This window comes from Herpailurus yagouaroundi, unplaced genomic scaffold, assembly GCF_014898765.1.
Source record: "Herpailurus yagouaroundi ecotype Mexico unplaced genomic scaffold, PumYag 165, whole genome shotgun sequence".
Taxonomy (NCBI): domain Eukaryota; kingdom Metazoa; phylum Chordata; class Mammalia; order Carnivora; family Felidae; genus Herpailurus; species Herpailurus yagouaroundi.
The window spans coordinates 33,835,202-33,855,208 of record NW_024412406.1 but is presented as its reverse complement, the minus strand read 5'-3'; the positions used below and the strand labels follow the sequence as shown (position 1 = coordinate 33,855,208).

Genomic DNA, 20,007 nt, shown 5'->3' with positions numbered 1-20,007 from the left:
CTCAACAAATGAGCTGCACCCTCTACATGAATCCTGATGACCTGGCCTAGCTCACCCGCCCAAGCCATGTGGCCACACTTCTCTGGACCATGTGCCCATGGTCTGTGCTGTCAATGGAGACATGCCTGGCTCTGTCAGATGCCGTCTCTGTCCACAGTGTTCTTTATACACAGAATATAAATTCCCACTGCACTTTTCACGTCACTCAAGGGCTCTCTTCCCTAACTGCCACCGGTGGAAGAGGTCTCCCCTGATGTGGTGCTATACATAAACCAACTGATAAATTCAGCAATTATCTAAAAGTCAGGTCTTTTTCAATATCATTAATAGGAATATTTTCACCATTTTTGCTCCTATAAACTAATTAGGCTGGAACCCATTAGAAAGTGCCAACACATGCGCTTTATAAAAAGATCATTTCTAACACAATAAAATTTAATTTTCAAGTTGAAAAAATGATTAAAAGATTGATGTTGAACAAATTTGTTCAGAGAACAAAAACGTCATGCTCTGTTCCTTTACATCGTTTCTTTATTAGGAGTTTTAAGTACATACATAAAACTGCAAAGAATTTTTAAAGAAATAATAAATTACTTACCTCTTCTGTATTAATAACAAGCTTGGCTAAGAAGAGACGGATATTTAATGATACTGATGGATTTCCTAGTTTGTCATGAAGAAATTTCATCCAAGGGGGAAGACTGCTTGGCACTGAACCCTGAAATAATCCATTCAAAGTTACCTTAAAAAGTGGAATAAAATAACTTCACACTTTGATATCATGAGATGACAAAATAAGAGACGAGTAACAAAAGGCTCCTGGGCGGCTCAGTCAGTCAAGCATCTGACTCTTGACTTCAGCTCAGGTCATGATCTCAGGGTTCGTTAGATCAAGCCCCATGTCTGGCTCTGTGCTGACAGCATGGAGCCTGCTTAGGATTCTCTCTCTCCCTCTCTCTTTCTGCCCCTCCCCTGGTCTCTCTCAAAATAAATAAATAAACATTAAAATTGTTTAAAAAATTTAACACACAAGCAACAAAAATCACGTTTATTAGATACAGAATTTGGTATTTGACATTAAGTGTTCATTCTTACTGTGATAGCAATAAACAGTATTAAATGAGACACCATCAGATTAGCAGAAACAAACCTCTTCTCTTTTAGGTAGGATATGATTTCTTTGCATGTGCTTAATCAGGGCTGTCATGGTTGCCATACATTCGTGCTGATTAAGCTCATCCATTTCTAACTCCAGGACAGCATCTTGGATCACGGGATCCTTATAATCCTAGGAAAAGGGAAGAATCTGATGATGCAGAGTACACTGTTAGATTAGTATACAGGGGCCTCTGGGTCGGTGGGCCAGTTGGTTGAGCATCCAACTCTTGATTTCAGCTCAGGTCATGATCCCAGGGTCATGGGATCAAGCCCTCTGTCAGGCTCCACACTGAGTGTAGAACCTGCTTGGGATTCTATCGCTCTCTCCCTCTGCCCCTCTCCCCCACTTGTGCTCTCTCTCTCTCTAAAATAAATAAAAAATTAAAAATAATAAAATTTCAGTGCATGTGATATTCTGACTTTGGGGGCAATATCACAAAACACACACTTACGTAACAACGATACTTGGGTAATAATATTAAATATACTTATTAGGTTTTCTTATTAAACAACTTAGAAAAAATTACAGGACCTCATATCTTCCTTAAGTTATAGATACATAATTCTCCTCTGATCTCCTCATGGGGAGAGATCTCCTTGGGGGTCATACTCAGGTTATAGCATCCATGCAGACATGTGTTGCTTTGTACAAACACAAAGATCTTTCCAAATGTTTCTCTCTAGGAGGCCCAAGAATGCTCAATATCTTGAGAACAATAGTCTCCATGATTCTTAGTTGCCATGTTATGGAGAAAGTGGAGCTACTGACACATAATTTTAAGATAAACTTTTACTAACATTTCTTTTCTCAGTAAACTGAAAATGAGTTTTTCTCTGAAAAACTTCATAAAGTCCTTAATTTGCTTTGATACTTTAATAAAAGAACAAAATTTTTAAACCATTGTTGACCCTAAAATTCTCTTAGAAATTATAGCAGAGATAATTATTTTATAAATGTAATGAATTGAGGTTTTATATACATAGTAAATTTTACACACACACACACACACACACACACACACACACACACACACACACAGAGCTGAACAATTTATCTGGATATTTCCCAGGAAGATAATTTTCAGAAAAGAAAGATTTGAGAAATCCCAAGAAGAAATTTTTAGACAGTTAAAGTACTTACAGAAACTGAGTAGAAAGAGGAATAAAACGGCCCTACATAATTCTGTAATTCTGTCTGCCCTGATAGCAGGAACTATTTCAGAACATCACTTCCCAAAGATGTATAGTATTTGGAAAAGGAGTCTTCTTACAACCATTGTGGGTATGGTCTCTTTCCTCCCAAAGACAATGGATAATTTCTATAAACTGGGGGTTTTAGAAATGACAGGAAGTGATGTTATGTTCTACTAGGAACAGTGCTAAATGAGCACTGAAACAGTAAATTTTACACACTATCAGATTTATAAGAGACAAGAAAAAACCACATTCAATCAGCCACAAAAATCAATTAGAATAATCTTAATGTCCCTTTTTCCATATACTTGGTAAGGTGTCAAAGGAGTTACAATATTTGACTGCATTCAGATCTACTCAACAGGTTTTTCAGTAAAAATTATTGTATATCAAGATGCTGCTCACAAGGACTAGATACATCTGAACTACGACTCAGTCATGCGATCAAACTGAAGGCACGAGGATTGAACCCAAGATGCCTCTTTTGTTCACAAAAGAGGAGTCTCACTAGCCAGTGTAGCCATAACAGAACAAAGTCACACTCTTTTATTGCCCAGCAGAGATGTATGACATAATCTAGGTGAAAGAACTAATGAATGGCTCCTCTTTGAAACAGTCATTAAAAAAGAGAGAAGCCAACCCAAGAGGCAACGTAAGGTACAGACAAATTCAACTTCAAAAACGCTGCACTGCTCCCACCCTCCTCGGGCAAAAAGCCGCTGGGCAGACCAGAGGGGGCAAGAGCTGCCTGGCAATGTCTGGGGATGGAGAAGGAAAGAGTGAGGTGCCCGCCTGTGGGTCAGGACCCACTCCGGGAGGACATCAGTATGGAGGAAAGAAAAGGGGTTGAGAGAAAGAAGTTAGTGCATATCAAAGAAACTGGAAAGGGAAAAAACTTGAATGAACCCTGGACAGGAATCAGATGTATCTGTGGAACTCATGCTTTTACACATATGTACACATGTGTGTGTCTGTGTAGGTGCACAGGTGTCTGTCTACCTACAAGTTTCCTGTTTATGAGGTCAAGCTATTATTTGTGAATACAGATGCATTCAGTTATCTCAGTTAGACAACATCAAATATTCAAACAGCTTCTTCGTTTTCTGTAGAGAGAGAATGCAACAGTCATACCAGCAAGACCTCTGAGTATGGTAGTCGTCTTTCTCACTGGAAACCCTTAAAGGCAGTTCTGATTTAAAACAGTAATCTCATGGAGACTGGTTACTGTGAATCAGCCCCTGCAGACAGCTTTCTTTCCTGTACTGACAAAATCCAACTGCTGAGTCTAGAGGATGGAAAGCTGGGACTCAGATCTTGGAAAATTCTCTGCACGCTATTCTCTGAGGACTACTGACACAGAACTAGTTTCCCCCAAGTATGAAGCCCCATTCCTTTATAAATGCCAACAATATTTCTTAATATGTGACATGTGATCACCCGTCTCCGAAAATGACCAGTGGTAGATTTAGGGTCTTGGGAACCGTATGAATAGCTCTGAACTCCAGTTGAGAAATCAAATTGACTCATTTCCTCACTCAGGCTGCTGTCTGCCAAATACGACAAGGAAGATATATAATGAGGGCCACCTAAGATATAAAGAACAAAATACATTTATTCAAATTAGTAAAAAATGTATTTCTCTAAGCTCAAATGATATTAATAAAATTAAAAGACTGTGTTAACTAAGGCTTTTATCAATCCTGTGATTCTCCACTGATAATCCAGATTAACAAAGCAAAAAGGAAATGGGGAAAAGACACCTCCTCCTGCTTTTGTCATTAGTGAGCAGTTATTCTATACTGTCATGGACAAAGAAATTAAGTTAAACCACATACAATTTTTGAATATGATGTTAACAGAATTTCTTTGCAGTTAAAATTTTGACGGGGTACATTCTGCATAAAAAGTCTAACATAAATGTGGGAAAAGATACTACTGAAAAACAACCAATTCACAAATGTAAAGAATTTACAAAACTGGTCCAAAATTTATCCTCAAGTCAGGAAAAAAAAAGGTATGAAGAAAAATTAAGCAAAAAAATGAAACAAGGAGCATGTGGAGCAAGAGACAGATAATTTTATAACAGGAAGCCAGGACAACTTCCTTCAAAGGCTGGCATTAAACAAAACGCTGATATCTGGGACCAAGATTATTCCAGGCTGAGGAAACATCATGTGCAAATGCCCTGGGGCCAAAAGGAGCCTGGTGCCTATAGGTACAGGCAGGGGGGCAGTGCTACTGGAGCAGAGTGAGCAGGAGAGTAGCAGGGGGGCAGCAGGTGGGTCAGGGGTCTTAGGCAGCTCTGTCTTCAGGGAAGTGGGAGTTGACAGAGGTTTGGAGCAGAGGAATGGCAGGATGAGATCTGTATTTTAACACAGATTCTTGAATGTATTTAAACAACATACAGACATAATCCATATACAAACATAGATAACTATCAACCAATCCTGCACTTTTAAGAAAAAGCATACCATTTCTCAGCCCTCTTTGGCCATTCTGAGATCTTTCTACATAGGTAAAAGTTTAGCTGATTAAATTTCTTTCAAAGTAAAATTCTACTTGCCACATAAAACCTTTTCAAACTCTGTTTCAATGTTTTGGTGTACTTAAAATATTTTTTATTTACGTAACAAATACCAACTATTAGAATCTTTCTCATCTTTTAAAAACAACCTACCTGAATCCCCATTTCCTGCTTCCCTGGCTTCTTTCCTAATTTCAATGTACTTTTTCCTTCTTTCCATAGGAACCTATCAGGCAAAACAAATACACCACTTAAAACTTTGTAAAATCCTGATCACGATTTTCTAGTTTAGTAGCAATTGCCTCAGTGGGGTTCTGTGAGAATCTGTGGGAAAAGCACTCCTGAAGGGCACTCACCTGTATTTCTTTATGGATATTTTTTAATGCTTTTAAATTTGATAAAAGTCTTGTTTAAAAATTAATTTTTTGAGGCACCTGGATGCTCAGCTGGGTAAGCATCCAACTCAATTTTAGCTGAGGTCATAATCTTGCGGTTCCTGAGATCAAGCCCCGAGTCGGGCTCTGTGCTGATAGCGCAGAGCCTGCTTGGGACTCTCTCTCTGTGCCCCTGCTCGTGCTCCCTCTCTCTCTCAAAATGAATAAATAAGCATTTAAAAATAAATAAAACTTTGCCAACCTGCAAAAATAATTTTTTTGCCAAATTGCTTGGGGACCCAGGTGGGCTAAGATGTGGCAGCCACAGGCCCAAATTACTAACAGTCTGTACTTTACTTACGAGCTCAGTTTCCTCAACTGCATGGTTATGGTATATCATAGTACCTCACAGTGCTGTTGCAAAGTTTAGAAGTGACACATACCAAGTGTCTGAATGCTTAATACACTAGTGCTATTATTTTTTGGATTTTTAGTCCTTTGAACAGTGTTACACCTTGAGAAAAGTTCCCAGTCTTGTTCCAAAAGGGCACAAGGCAGGAAGCAACCATTTACATGAACTCATGAACGACTTAGATGTGGTCGAGGTCAGCAGCTAGGCAGGTGAACATGAATGATAGTTCCTGACCCAGACAACCCAGAGCTCTGGCACTCTGCCCGCCCAATTCCCATTTCCAATGGGCTGTGAAAAGCTGCAGTGACAATCTCCTACCAATCGCTGAGGTTGGCGTGTCAAACTCAGCCTGGCTAAAGTCAAGCTTGTCACGTTTGCCACAGCAAGTTTTCCACTTATCCACATGACGTCAGCTCACAGCACCCCCATTATCCTGCCAAATCACCCAAGCAGGGCCAGAGCGTTATAATTCTGTATCTGGATGGATCTCAATTTCACAGAACAGATAAATTAACTCAGCAAAACACTGCTGGCATATGTCCTCCCAGCTCCTTTTATTGCCATTTTCTATCCTTTACTAGCTAAAAGAGCAAAAGTCGAGTTATGATCATGTTTTTATAGGTGCCTGAGAGGCTGAACTACATTAAACTACCAGATTTTATAGTTCAAAGCAGACTTGATACTGGGAGTTTTTGTTCATCATAACATATTGCTTTTTCTTCTATAAGCTCTTGGTAAATTTTTTAAACTTGGAAACACCATTAAAAATTTGACTCACCTCAACTTCTACAGGAAATGTGTAGCAGCGTTTCAGGTCAATCAGATTTTCAAAAATAAGCAAGTTCTGTAAGTCCAAAAAGTTGTAATAAAAATATCTGAATAGTGGAAATTGTTATTGCTGATGCTACTATAGAGTTAAAGCTACTTATAATTCATGGGGAAGCATTTTGGCTTTAAAATATATACATACAGAACTCAAAGAACTACATCTTTAATATTATAAGAAGGTGCAAATTATGATACAATTTTAATTCATAGAATCTAACTTGCAATCCTACAATGGCAGCAACAGTGAAAATTTCAGAAGCCTACCTTTTCAGGTTTTTCACTCAACAGAAAACCTTGGTAAAATTTTAATTCGGTGAAGACACAGCAGATAACAGAAATGGCACAGTTGTACGCAGCACAATGATACAGTCTTCTCCTCTCTAGCAACTGATTCTCACCCGCCATGTTCTCTGTAAATGCATCATAGCACAATCTGCAGAGTAGATCCAGGTGAAAAATCAATTCACCTAACAGGGAAATCATCGCTAGAGCCCAACAATGCCCGACAACAGGATCTCAATTCAGTTTAGCCTTTTCCGAGTGTCAGGTTTGTGCCCAGCACAGTACCAGGTACCAAAAATAAAAGTCAAGCAAGTCACTATATTCATGCACACCTCGAGGGAAGACAGTGCCCAGGGATTTCACCACACTGTGGTATGCACAGCAACAGCAACAAGCACGGTAAGTTAAGACATGGAAACAAGGAAGATGGACAGTAACCCAGGCGAAGGAGCCAACGAAGTTTTAAGAGAAATTATCGGGACCGAATTTTGATTTCCAAGTTATGTGAAGATTATGAGCAGAGAGAAGAGTGTCACTGCCAGCAAGGCACCACACTGCGTGTTCAGAAGATGAGGTGGGAACTGGCAGTGCCTGGCAGTGAGCCGAAGGTGGAGAGGCGGGCGTTCCCGGAAGAGCTCGCCTGCCATGCTATGGAGCCAGGAGTGCATTCTGCGCAATGCGATCTCCAAACAATGCCCAGACGGCCAACTACTTTTGAAAACAGTGTTGTCAGAACACAGCCATGCCCCTTCGTTTCCACATTGTTTATGACTGCTTTCCCAGTACACTGCAGTAGTTGGAAGAGACCATATAGCCTGCAAACCTGAAAATAGTTACTATCGAGTGGGACGTTTACAGGAAAAGTTTGCTGGTCCCTGTTACTGAAGATGAGGTTCTTTTGAAGTGTTTCATCAGGTAGGAGGATGAAACAATCAGGTTCACACTGCAGAGGTATTATCAGACTAGCAGCAGCACAGACAAAACTGATAGAGACAAGCCCAGGAGCGGGGAGAGTAACGGAGAAGGAGACTACACTGCAGTGGTTCCCCAAAGAACACCAGACGCTACAACGCTAGGCGAAGGAAGGAGGATGAGAAAAGGGCACCAGTCTTGGGAGTGCTGAGGAGACAACCCCCGCCAGATGTGATGACTGACAGGGTGGACATGCAGGCCGGAGAGACGAAGATGAAGGGAAATAAAACAGGACGCCCAAGTCTCTTGTTAGTGCAGATGAATGGATGCCGGGCACATCATTCCCCGAGGAGGTAAAAGAAGGGTGAGGGTAAGAGGACAGTACGGAACAGCTTGCTTGGGAAAGGCAAATGAGGCCTGGCAATGTCTGTGTCAATATTAACTAAGAGGGAACTTCATGAGAAGGCCACTTTTAGAGAAAATGTACTGGACTGCTTTGTATTTTACAGAAAACCTGCTTAAACATGCAATATTCCTTTAATTTCAAATGGAGGTCAGGAAAACTATAATACATAAATCCCTTCGTGCTGTAAATCATGCCACTAAAAATATATCAACCTATTAAGGGAGGAAAATGGTAGAAAAAAACAATAAAAGAAAAGAAGTTTTATTCCTTATAAAAGATGAGTATAGGATAAAACACGTTACCCACAACCTGCTAAATTAAAGTACACCTAAGTAGTTTGTGCACAAGAAAAAAAACAAAACCATAAAAACTCATATTTAAATAAACATTTATTCACATTATATACATGCATAAAATACATGCATCAAAAATATTAACGCATCAAATACAACCCCAAATTAACTAAAAATCTTACTTAATAAGTGTCTTTGTAAGTTCACTTCCTTCTGTAACACATGAGCCATGGAAAACCTGATTAATTTTAGACTCCTTCGAGTGAACATCATCTTTTGGAAGACGAGAATACATCACATCTAGGATCTTGTAACAGCCCATCTTCTTGGTGATTTGAGTATCAAAGGTAGATTCATTTAGCTAAGGAAAAGTAACAAGTAATTGTCTTTGGTCTCATCAAACAAGCAAAATAGTTTTTTAATATATCAAATGTTCAATTTAATACTCAATGCTCTTTACATAGAAAATAATTTTAACAAACATGTTGAATCACTTCAATAGGAGACTGCCAAGGGTCAGAAACATGGGTATATTGATGTGTTACGTTGAATGTGGCAGGAAATAACACATAATATCCAAATAGAGAACTTAGGGCATCAATATAGGACTTTTACACAAAATCTTATCAAAGTCATGATGACAACAGGTGAAACTTCAATGTATTAAAAAACAAGATTTTCAACTATTTATGGTATTTCCTAAAGGTATCCAAGTCCTAACTCCCAGAACCTATGAGTTCTCATAAGGCAAAAAAAGGACTTTGCAAATGTGATTAAGTTAAGGATCTTGAGATTGGGCGACAATTTTGGATTGGTCATGTGGGCCCTAGATGAAATCATATGTAACCGTATAAGAGGATACATAAAGGGATGAGACAGAAAGGAAAAGGCAATGTGATGACAGAATTAGAGGTCAGAGTGACACAGCCACATACAAGGAATGCCACCAGCCACCAGAAGCTGGAGGAGACAGGAAGTAGACACTCAGAGCCACAGGGGCAAGCGTGGCCATGACAACACCATAAATTTAGGTCAGTAAAACTAGTTTTGGACTTCTGGCCTCCAAAACTGGGAGAGAATAAATCTCTGTTGTTCTAAGCCACCAAGCTTATGGTAATTTATTACTTGAAGATTCAGGAAATAACACACATTTTGGCATTAAGAGTTTAATCTCCTGTAACAAATGCCAAAAATATGAAAGTGACTTTGGAATTGGATGATGGGTAGAGGCTGAAATTTGCCATGCATGACAGAAAAAGCCTAAACTGCCTGCAGAGACTGCTGGTAGAAATACCAGCACTGAAGGCATTGCTGGTGAGGGCTCAGAAGGAAGTGAAAAAGCATACTAGCAAAACCAAATTGTCTTAGGGAACATCTCAATCATCATAAACACATCTTTGGTATAAATATGGATGTTAAAGTAGCTGCCGGTGAGGTCTCAGAAGGAAATAAAGAACATATTTTTTGACACCGAAGGAAAGGAGATCCTTGTAATACAGTGGCAGAAAACTTAGCTAAATAGTGTTCTATGGCTGCACACACAGCAGAACTTACAAGCCATGCACTTGAATATTTAACTAAAAATTTCCAAGCAAATTTTTAGAAGGTGCTACCCCCTTTCTTCTTTGCTGCTTAAAATAAAATGTGAGGGGCAAGAGATAAATTGAGTTAGGAACTGCTGGGCAAAAAGAACCAAAACTTGATTTGAGAAATTCTCAGCTTATCCAGACTGTAAAAGATGCTAACATTAGGAGATTCACTGTTAAAAAAGTGGCTCCAAAGACAACAAGGGTGTAGCTAGACAATCTTGGACTACTGCTAAAGAAATTAAGCATGGGACTCATGGATGCCCTCAATTATTTCATCAGAACCAGGAACAGAGATGGAATTATCCAGCAAAGATCTGTGGAGGACTCTCCTGTTAGTAAACCTCTAAGGCATACATAGGAGAGCTGCAGAGTTTTTGAGAATGTCATACCAGAAGAAACACCACCAGCTTGGACTGAAAGGGACAGAGACAAAATGAAATGAAAAAAGGCTGTTATAATCCCTGAATTCTACAGGCAAGAAAAACAAATAATTTGTTTCCTAGTTTCACAGGTCCACAAATGGAAAGAATTTTGCCCCATGATGGATCATACCCAGAATCCCACCCATACCTGATTCATATGATTTGAATGATGAAAAAGGACTCTGAGCTGATGATATTCAGATGCAACCTTGGACTTAAAAGTTGATGCTATAATGCATTTAGACTTTGGGGGATGTTGGGATGGGATAAATGTATTTTGCAAGAGGGAACATTTGGTGCAGGTGGACTGTATTCAGCTGAACAATATCCACATACAAATACCCACATTTTAATCACTGAAACCATGAATGTTACCTTACATGACAAAAAAGAACTACACAGATGAAATCAAGTAAAGGATCTTGAGATGGGGAGATCATCCAAGTGGGCCCTCAATACAACACATGCAGAGAGAAATGAGACGGAAGAGGAGGAGGCAATGTGACCACAGAAGGAGGGAGAGGAGTGATGTGGCCACAAGCCACAGAATGCTGGCAGCTGCCAGAAGCTGGAAGAGGCAAAGAACGGATTTTCCTTTAGGGCCTCCGGAGCCTTGCAACACCTTGATTTCAGCCCAAGGAAACTGATTTCTGGCCGCAGAACTATGAGAGGATAAGTTTTTGTTGTTCTACACCATGGTGGCGGTAATTTGTTAGAGCACCCTCAGGAAACTAACGCAGATCCCATGTAACTACAAGTTGTTACCAAACTGTTGAAGTGATGCTCCTTGAGCAACAGAGATCTTCTGACTGAACATACAGAAGTTTTTAAGAACACCAGCCAAGGAGATTTATCAATTCTTATTGATAGTCAATTTAAGGGGTGCCTGGGTGGCTCAGTTGGTTAAGTGTCCGACTGCAGCTTAGGACACGGTCTCACGGTTCATAAGTTTGAGCCCCACATCAGGCTCTGTACTGACAGCTCAGAGAATGCAGCCTGCTTCAGATTCTGTGTCTCCCTCTCTTTCTCTCTCCCTCCCCTGCTCACACTCTGTCTTACTCTCAAGAATAATAAATGAAACACTAAAAAAAAATTAATAGTACATTTAATAACAGATGTACAATACCTTTGTAAATCTAGACTTCAACACATCAATGGCATCCACCACAATTTTGCTAAAGAATTCTATCAAGGCATTCGGGCTACAGTGCCACAGCAGAGTGAGAAGGCAGCGATCTACAAATGCTTGGCGAGTGACATTTGAAAGTAGGTCATCCCTCTTGAACATTCTGTACACACTTTCCAAAAGGGCTAATTGTGTGACACATGAACTCCTAAGAAAAAAAGAAAATTATATGAATATCCCTGCTTTGAACAAATATTTTGAGTGCCCACACATAAAACAAGCAAAATAAATACCAATGACTACAAATTAAAAAAATAACTTTAAAGATTATATATATATGTATATATATATACACACATATATATATATATATACACACACACACCATGAAAAACAAGAAACATCTGTACATAAATCATATTATTATACTCATCCCCAGAAATCTTCATGCCAAATTTAGGCATTAAGAACAGTTTTCATTTACTTTCAAATCTGATGTTGTTTAGAAAACAGCTGAGGCTATGGGAGAGTCTCAGGCCTGAAGATGATCACAATTCCAGAATTTGAATCTCATGGATCATAATTTACAAATTCTAGTCTCTTCCTAGTAACAAACTGCCATTCGTATTTCCTATACAGAGATACATTCATCTGGCCCTTTATGTTCTTATCTGGAATGAAAGATACTTGAATGATCATCTATAAGATTCTGTCTATAAATCTATAAACTAAGAATACAGTTAGTTTCTTCACCTATAAAAATGTGAGGTTAGGACTAAATGATTATTAAAATCTTTTTCCGGTTCTAAAATCCTGATACTCCGAAGGTAAATAGGAACCAGAGTAAAAATATTAGATGAAGGTAATTCAGTCACAAAACTGTAAGGCTGCAGGACAGATGCTACATGGGCTTCTGTAACATTTATTTGGGCACGGTCTTAGATTTAAATTCTTCTGAAGAGCTTCCTGATACTGAGCACAACAGAGATGCACAGCCCTAAAACAATTACACAGAAAGTTAAAAAGAGGAGCAGGGAAAGAAAAGGAAAAAGAGCAAAAATCTGGTAACAAAAAATGGGCCAGCAGATAGTTTACTTAAAATAAATGCAAATGAGCTCTAAATATATGAGTATATGCTCTATTTCACTCATAATAAGAGAAATATAAACTAAAACAACACTGAGAGATCCCCTCTCACCTATATAATTGGAAAAAAATCCAAGTGTTTGACAATATACTCTGTTGGCAAGACTGTGATGAGACAGACACTCTCATACATTGTCGAGGGAATGTAAATAATCACAGCCTCAAAATAAGGGATGTGGTAAAAGCTAGCAAGATTACAAATGCATTTAATTTTTGAATTATGTATAAGGAATCCACTCCAAAGACATACTGGCAAAATACAAAATGACATATACACGTGGCTATTCACTGTGACATTATTTTTAACAGCAAAAGACTGAGCCCAAGGGGGCTGCTTCAAAATAGTATGCTATAGTGAATAATTATACAGTTATTTAAATAAAAAAGGATTGAAGAAGATCTCTTGGTACCAACATGTAGTGATCTGTAGAAGACATGAGATGGAAAAAAAGGGAGATGAAAAGGAGTAAGAGAGGGGACAGAGACAGAAATAAGACTCCTGAATATAGTTCATTATACAGATATGACCTTCAAATCATGTAAATGTTTTACATGTTCAAAAAGAAAATTAAATCAAAAGAAAAAACATAAACATTTCTAAAATCTGATAATTAAAATAAGCATACCTAACTAATTGGTATAACAGCTACGTATTGAAGAAAACTTTACCAAATGATTTAGGAACACAAAACTCACAGAGAGTATATTCTAAGTAAATTATAATTAAAATGAAAATTTTAAATTGCACACACACACACAAAAGTCTTGCTGGAATTTTGACAGCGTTCACATTAAATTTATATATCAAGTTAACAGAATTGCCATGTTAACAAACGTTGAATCTTCAAATTCATGAACATGGGATGTCTCTCCATTTATTTAAATCTTTATTTTTTTATTTCCCTCAGCAGTGGACTATAATTTTTAGTGCACAGGTCTTGCGCTTTTGTTAAATTTATTACTAAATTTATTACTTTGTTTTTATGATGCTATTAAGAAAACAATTATATTCCTAGTTATAGCTTTGAAATGTTCTCAGCTCATATACAGAAAAGTTGATTTCTGAACATTGATCTGGTATCCTACAAACTTCCTATAATTGCTTATTAGTTCTGAAAGCTTTTTGTAGATCTTAGGATTCTCTCCCTCATGCCATCTGTGAATAAGGACAGTTTTGCTTCTTTCTTTCCAATCTAGTTGCCTTTTATTTCCTTCTCTTTCCTGACTGCACTGGCCAGAACCTCCAGTACTGTGTTGAACTGAAAAGAGTACACATCCTTGCCTTGTTCTCAGACTTAGGGGGAAAGCATTCATTCTTTTACTATTAAATATTCTGTTGGCTGTTGGTTTCTCATAGATGACCTTTTGTCCTTTTCATCATGAATGGATGTTGGGCTTTGTCACAAATTTATCTGCATCCACTAAAATGGGAATGTGATTTCTGTCCTTTATTCTTTTAATATACTATATACTATTCATTGATTCTCAGATGTTAAATTAGTTTTGCATTCCTAGGACAAATCCCAATTAGCAACAGTGTGTAATATTTATATGTTGTTGAATGTGTTTTGTTTTGTTTTTTTAAATTTTTGAAAGACAGAATCTGATGGGGACAGGGTAGAGAGAGAGAGGGAGACACAGAATCCGAAGCAGGCTCCAGGCTCTGAGCTGTCAGCACAGAGCCCAACATGGGGCTCGAACTCACAAACAGTGAGATCATGACCTGAGCCTAAGTCAGACGCTTAACCGACTGTGCCACCCATGGTTCCCTTGGCTGGATGTGTTTTTCTAATGCATTTTTGAAAATTTGTGTGTCTATATTTACAAAGGATTCTGGTCTATAGGTTTCTTGCAATGTTTCTTTCTGGCTTTATCTGTGTGATACTAGCCTCATAGGATAAGGTGAGAAGGATTCCTTTCTTCTGTATTTTCTGAGGAGTTTATCAAGTGTTGATATTTTTTCTTTAAATATTTGATGAAAATTCACCAGTGAAGCTATCTGGGTCTGGGCTTTCCCTTGTGAGATTTTATTCTTTTCTTTTTGTGAGAAGATTTTAATTCTATTTATTTACTTACTAAAGGTTATACTCAGATTTTCTATTTCTTCTTGAGTCACTTTGGTATTTTGTGACTTTTTAGGAATTTGCCCATTTTAGTTAAGTTGAATTTGTTAGCATAATGTTCTTCATATTTCCCTACAATCTTTTTAACTTCTGAGAGGTCAGTGGTAACACTCCCTCTTTCCTTCCTAATTTTCGTGAACTGTACCTTCTTTGTTACTCCTAGTTTGTCTAGCTAACAGTTCTTCATTTACCTTTTCAAAGAACAAATTTCAGTTTCACTGATTTTTCTCCACCATTTTTCTAATTTCGATTTCATTAATTTTCACTCTAATGTTTATTATTTCTTCCTTCTGCTTCTCTTCAGTTTAGTTTTCTTTTTCTTGATTTTAAGGTACAGGTTTATATTACTGATTTAGGATATTTCTTATTTTCTCTTTTTTTAATTATTAAATATAATTTATTATCAAATTGGTTTCCATACAACACCCAGTGCTCATCCCAACAAGTGCCCTCCTCCCTACCCATCACCCACTTTCTCCTCTCCCCCACCCCCCATCAATCCTCAGTTTGTTCTCAGTATTTAAGAGTCTCTTATGGTTTGCCTCCTTCCCTCTCTGTAACTTGTTCTTATTTTATAATACAGGTATTAAAAAATACAAATTCCTCTCTAGGCACTGTTTTAGTTCTATCTCATATATTTGGATATGCTTTATTCGTATTTCATTCAGATCAAATTCTGATTTGATCAAATATCAGCTCAGATCTGATCTGATCAAATATCAGATCAAATATCTGATTTCACTCGTAATTTCTTCTCTGACCCAAGGGCTACTTACAAATGTATTAATTAGTTGGTTATTTAGAAGTGTTTTCTTCCATTATTAACATATAAATAACTTCATTATGGATGGAGAACATACTTTGTAAGATTTCATTCCTTTTAAATTTATTATGACTTGTTTTATGGCTTCCATATGTGCTCAAAAGAATGTGTATTCTCCCATTGTATAGAATGTTCTATAGTTGGTTAGTTATGGTTTTTTAAAATGTCAATAAAAAGGAATGAATTATTGGTTCACGCTACATCACGAACCTCAAAAACTTGCTAGAAAAAAAAAAGCCAGACATAAGAGATCACATATTCTATGATTATTTATATGAAATGTCCAGAAAAGGCAAAGTTATAAAGACTGAAAGTAGATTAGTGATTGCCTGGGGCTGGGAATGGGAATGTAAGTTAATATAGGATGTTATCAAGAGGATGAAATTATTCTATAGTGATGGCTGTACCACTCAGTAAAGTTACTAAAAAATCACTGAATTCTATACTTAAAATAGGTGAATTTTATGATATGTAAAATACAACTCAGTAAGATAAAATACCATGGATGTTTACAAATCAATATAAATAATGTTGATAAAAAAACAAAACAAAACAAAACAGGGCACCTGGGTGGTTCAGTCAGTTAAGGATGCGACTTCATTTCAGGTCATGATCTTGCGGTTCATGAGTTCAAGCCCTGCATCGGGCTCTGTGCTGACAGCTCAGAGCCTGGAGCCTGCTTCAGATTCTGTGTCTCCCTCTCTCTCTCTCTCTGCCCCTCCCCTGTTCACGCTATCTCTGTCTCTCAGAAATAAACAAACAAGCGTTAAAAAAAATTTTTTTTAAAAAGACTCACTGGCCACAATTAGAAGTAGCCACAGCGTCAAGCCCTAACTTTAAAAATTAATTAAAAAATTAATGATCAAATTTGTTCCATTTTGTCCACTGTGATTTCCTACAACACTAAAACTATATTTGGGTAACCCAATAGTCCTAGTAATAAAGGCAAGTTCATTACAACATAATTCTAGCTCTTAAATTTAGAAGGAATAAAAGGATTTTTTAAATGACCATTTGCAACTCCTGATAAAATAAATGATTTGGGGCAACTATCATAAATGGATGCTAGAACCTCAGGAAAAGCCCACGCCAAACATAACTGATTAATCTTAGCATCGTTAAAATTAAGACCACTTCACACCATGTGCCAAATGCCATGAACACGAAATACAAAGCATCCACTATTAAGTAGTCTTGCCAAAACTTGAACCTGAATCTAACTAAGCTTTTAGACCTAACTTTCCACTTACAGGAAACCGGGGTTAGAGGAACGAGTTAAATGAAAAGAACAGAGACAAAAATCAGGTAAATCGAGGATGTAACTAACTGTGTAGGCCAAGTGTCCAGGTTTCTTTAACAACAACAAAAAAATAAGAGGGTAGGGGGCTGTTCTAGATGAAGACAGACTGAGATACAACAGTGAAATGCCATGTAAAAAGATAATCCAACAGTCTAGAGCATTTAAGACAACTGGAGAAATCTGAAAACAGAATTACTGATAATTTTTCTCCGTTGATAACAGTACTATATAGCAACCCAAGAATAACAGTATAATTTTAAATATACATGCAGAAGTTATTAGAGGTGAAATGACATCAGGGATCTGCTTTGTTACAATAACTACAGCACAAGAGAAAAGAGGCTAAAACAGGGGTGATGAGGCCGGAAAATGCTGGAGTGTGTTTGATTTGGATGCTCAGTTACAGTCTTACCCTTTAGCTTTGACTGTGCTTAAAATTCTCACAATAAGTTCTTTTTTCCTCCAAGAAAAACAAAATAAAATTTAGTTGTAAGAGTTGACTGCAATTGCCACTCAACCTTTTTTTGGAACAGAGAAGATAATTTCCCAAAGAAATAAAATGTATATGGTTCCTGGGGTCCCAGACTAGAATACTATGACTTACTTTCCAGCAATCTTTTTGAAAGTAGATTGAAATAATTCTTCCATAACATGTTGCTGTTCCCGACAAAGAATTTCTGCCATTAACTGCAACAATATAGGACTTTGAGATAATTCCAATGCATCTAGGAACTAGAAGAAACAACAATAATAATAATTTCCTTGGGTTTTTATTTTTGTTTTGAACAGTTCTAACAAAATTAAAACAGGCTTTCACAAAGAATTAACAAATGCTAATACTTCCACCATTTCTGCAGCTATAACGAATACCTGGCACATAATAAATGTTTAATAAATATTTGAGTTTTGATCCTTTTAAGGTTTTGCAGATATGTTTCCCTCTTCGAGCGGTCAGGATCTTCTAAAGATCTGAACCCAGATTCTGAAACTCCACGATGATGTGCCTTCACTGAGGACTTTGTCTTCACCATTCCAGGTACTCTGGGGCTTTTTTAGTTTGGAGACCTGTGTCTTTTCCACATGACCTTCATCGCACAGCAGCTGTTCTAGCTACTCACCCAATGTTCTCATCTCTACTCGCCCATCTTCCATCTTGACATCCGTTTGTTCTACTTTCTGGGAAATGTCCTCAATTTTATCTTCTATTTTGCAAAGTTGTTTTTTTTTTTTTTTAATTTTGCTTTTATATATTTAATTTCCAAGAGCACTTGCTTGTTCTACTTCATGGACACAATACCTTCTCTCCTCTCTGAAATTACTCTTACAGTTTCTTTTATATGTTCTCATCTCCCATCTCCCTTTGTTGACTCAGTTCCCTCTCAGTTCCTTCTTCCTGTTGGTTTACATCTTTTTAGGCTGGAAGTTTTCTTCAAATGTTTAGTGACTGCACTTATATTTACATTAGAGCATTTACATTAAGAGAAAGTAATATGGATGCAATAATCATTAGGTAACAGACTGCTTGGGAACAGGATACTTAGATGGTATCACTACATCAATGATCTGCTAATTGCAGAAATGCACCATTCAAGAGAGATGAGGCAGTCACCACTTTAACCAGGCCTCCAGATTTGAGGCCACTACCAGTGGGACAATGACAGTATTTGCCTCCTGATACGCTACTGTTGCCAAAAAGATTAACCTGAATCTCATGACCACAGATTAAGCCTAACTTCTAGTTCAGAGGAAATACAGGGGATGGTGGACAAGTTAAAGAACATCTCATGGAAACAATCAAACAGGGGACAACATCCAAGAGAAGTATTCAAGAGTATCAAGTTTTCAAGTATATCAAGTTTCCTCCAAAAACACAATGTCATGGAAAAATAAAAGGGATGGGGTGAACTAGTTCTAGATTAAAAGATATTAGAGACATGACAATTTGATGCAATCATTAATTAGGTACTGGTTTGAAAAAAAAACAGCTAAACATGGGAACGTTTAAAGAAATGTGAATACGCACTACATAACACATAGTGTCAGAGGAGGGCTAATTTTCTTAGGTATAAAAACATTATTGTGCCTTATTATTATTATTCTTAGAACATGTATGCTGAGGTATTTAGGGGTGAAGTATCTTGATATCTGAAACTAACCTGCAAATATTTCAGTAACTAACATACCACATGCATACATATACAGATAAAGCAAGTATGACAAAATGACAAAAGATGGTTATACAGATGCTTGACTGTTCTTTCCATTTTTCTGTATGTTTGGGGAAAATTATATAAAACAGACCCATCTGGGTGGATGGATGGTGTTTGTAAAACAGCCTTTCCATGTAGCTACTTTGCTTCCTTACAGGATGGTGATGGGTCCCACAGATAAGAAATCCAAGAAAGACAGAGTCAAGAGAAAAGTATTAAGCCTTTTGTGACTAGCCTTGGAAGTCACATAGCAACACTTCCACTGCATTTTTGTTTGTTTTGTTCTAAGTGAGTCTTCAAGGCCAACCCATATCCACAGGGGGAAAATTAGACTTTGTCTCTCAATGGAAGAGTCACACCGTAAAAAGAACATGTGGGACAAAATATATTGGTACAGTCATCTTTGGAAAATATAATCTGCCACACCTATACCCTATGTTTATCTCTACCTTAGCATTAGTGTATTTGAATCATCTGTTTCTTTCAGTTTCTTCCTTGTTTTACTCTAAGATAATATCTTCATCATTTTTGAGTATTCAGACATTAGCCCAGGGCTCAATCCATCACAAGTATGGCAGACCACTATCACCCTCCAATGGTCATTCTCTTAATTTTTTATGGGTTGAATCCAAGTTCCAGTCAAGTATCCATATCATCTGCTTTTCAAAAGTTTGCAATATAACACCTTGCTCTTATGAAAGACCTATATTAGAACCTATTTTCACTAACTGAAGAAATCCAGAGGATTTTTGCTTTTATGAAAAAAAAAAAAGCAAAAATAGCATTCTGCATTTGTTTTGCAGTAAGCTGTTATACAGGCAGCATATACCCTGAACGAGAGCAGCACCACCAAGCTCTTTCCCCAAGAACTATGCTAGCATCTCA

At 37.5% G+C, this 20,007-nt stretch overlaps 1 protein-coding gene across 3 annotated transcripts in view; it reads right to left on the bottom strand.

Annotated features, from left to right (window-relative positions):
• The window catches only part of PRKDC (protein kinase, DNA-activated, catalytic subunit), a 203,611-nt gene that overhangs the window by 96,858 nt on the left and 86,746 nt on the right, over positions 1-20,007 (bottom strand). For all 3 annotated transcript variants that reach the window (XM_040487835.1, XM_040487836.1, XM_040487837.1), the window contains 9 exons: positions 17,517-17,644; positions 11,521-11,728; positions 8,566-8,744; positions 6,755-6,923; positions 6,441-6,506; positions 5,030-5,102; positions 3,790-3,938; positions 1,151-1,288; positions 599-718 (listed from right to left, as the gene is read on the bottom strand). In XM_040487835.1, coding sequence (XP_040343769.1) covers positions 599-718; positions 1,151-1,288; positions 3,790-3,938; positions 5,030-5,102; positions 6,441-6,506; positions 6,755-6,923; positions 8,566-8,744; positions 11,521-11,728; positions 17,517-17,644 — 1,230 coding nt within the window. The remainder of the gene's footprint in view (positions 1-598; positions 719-1,150; positions 1,289-3,789; positions 3,939-5,029; positions 5,103-6,440; positions 6,507-6,754; positions 6,924-8,565; positions 8,745-11,520; positions 11,729-17,516; positions 17,645-20,007) is intronic.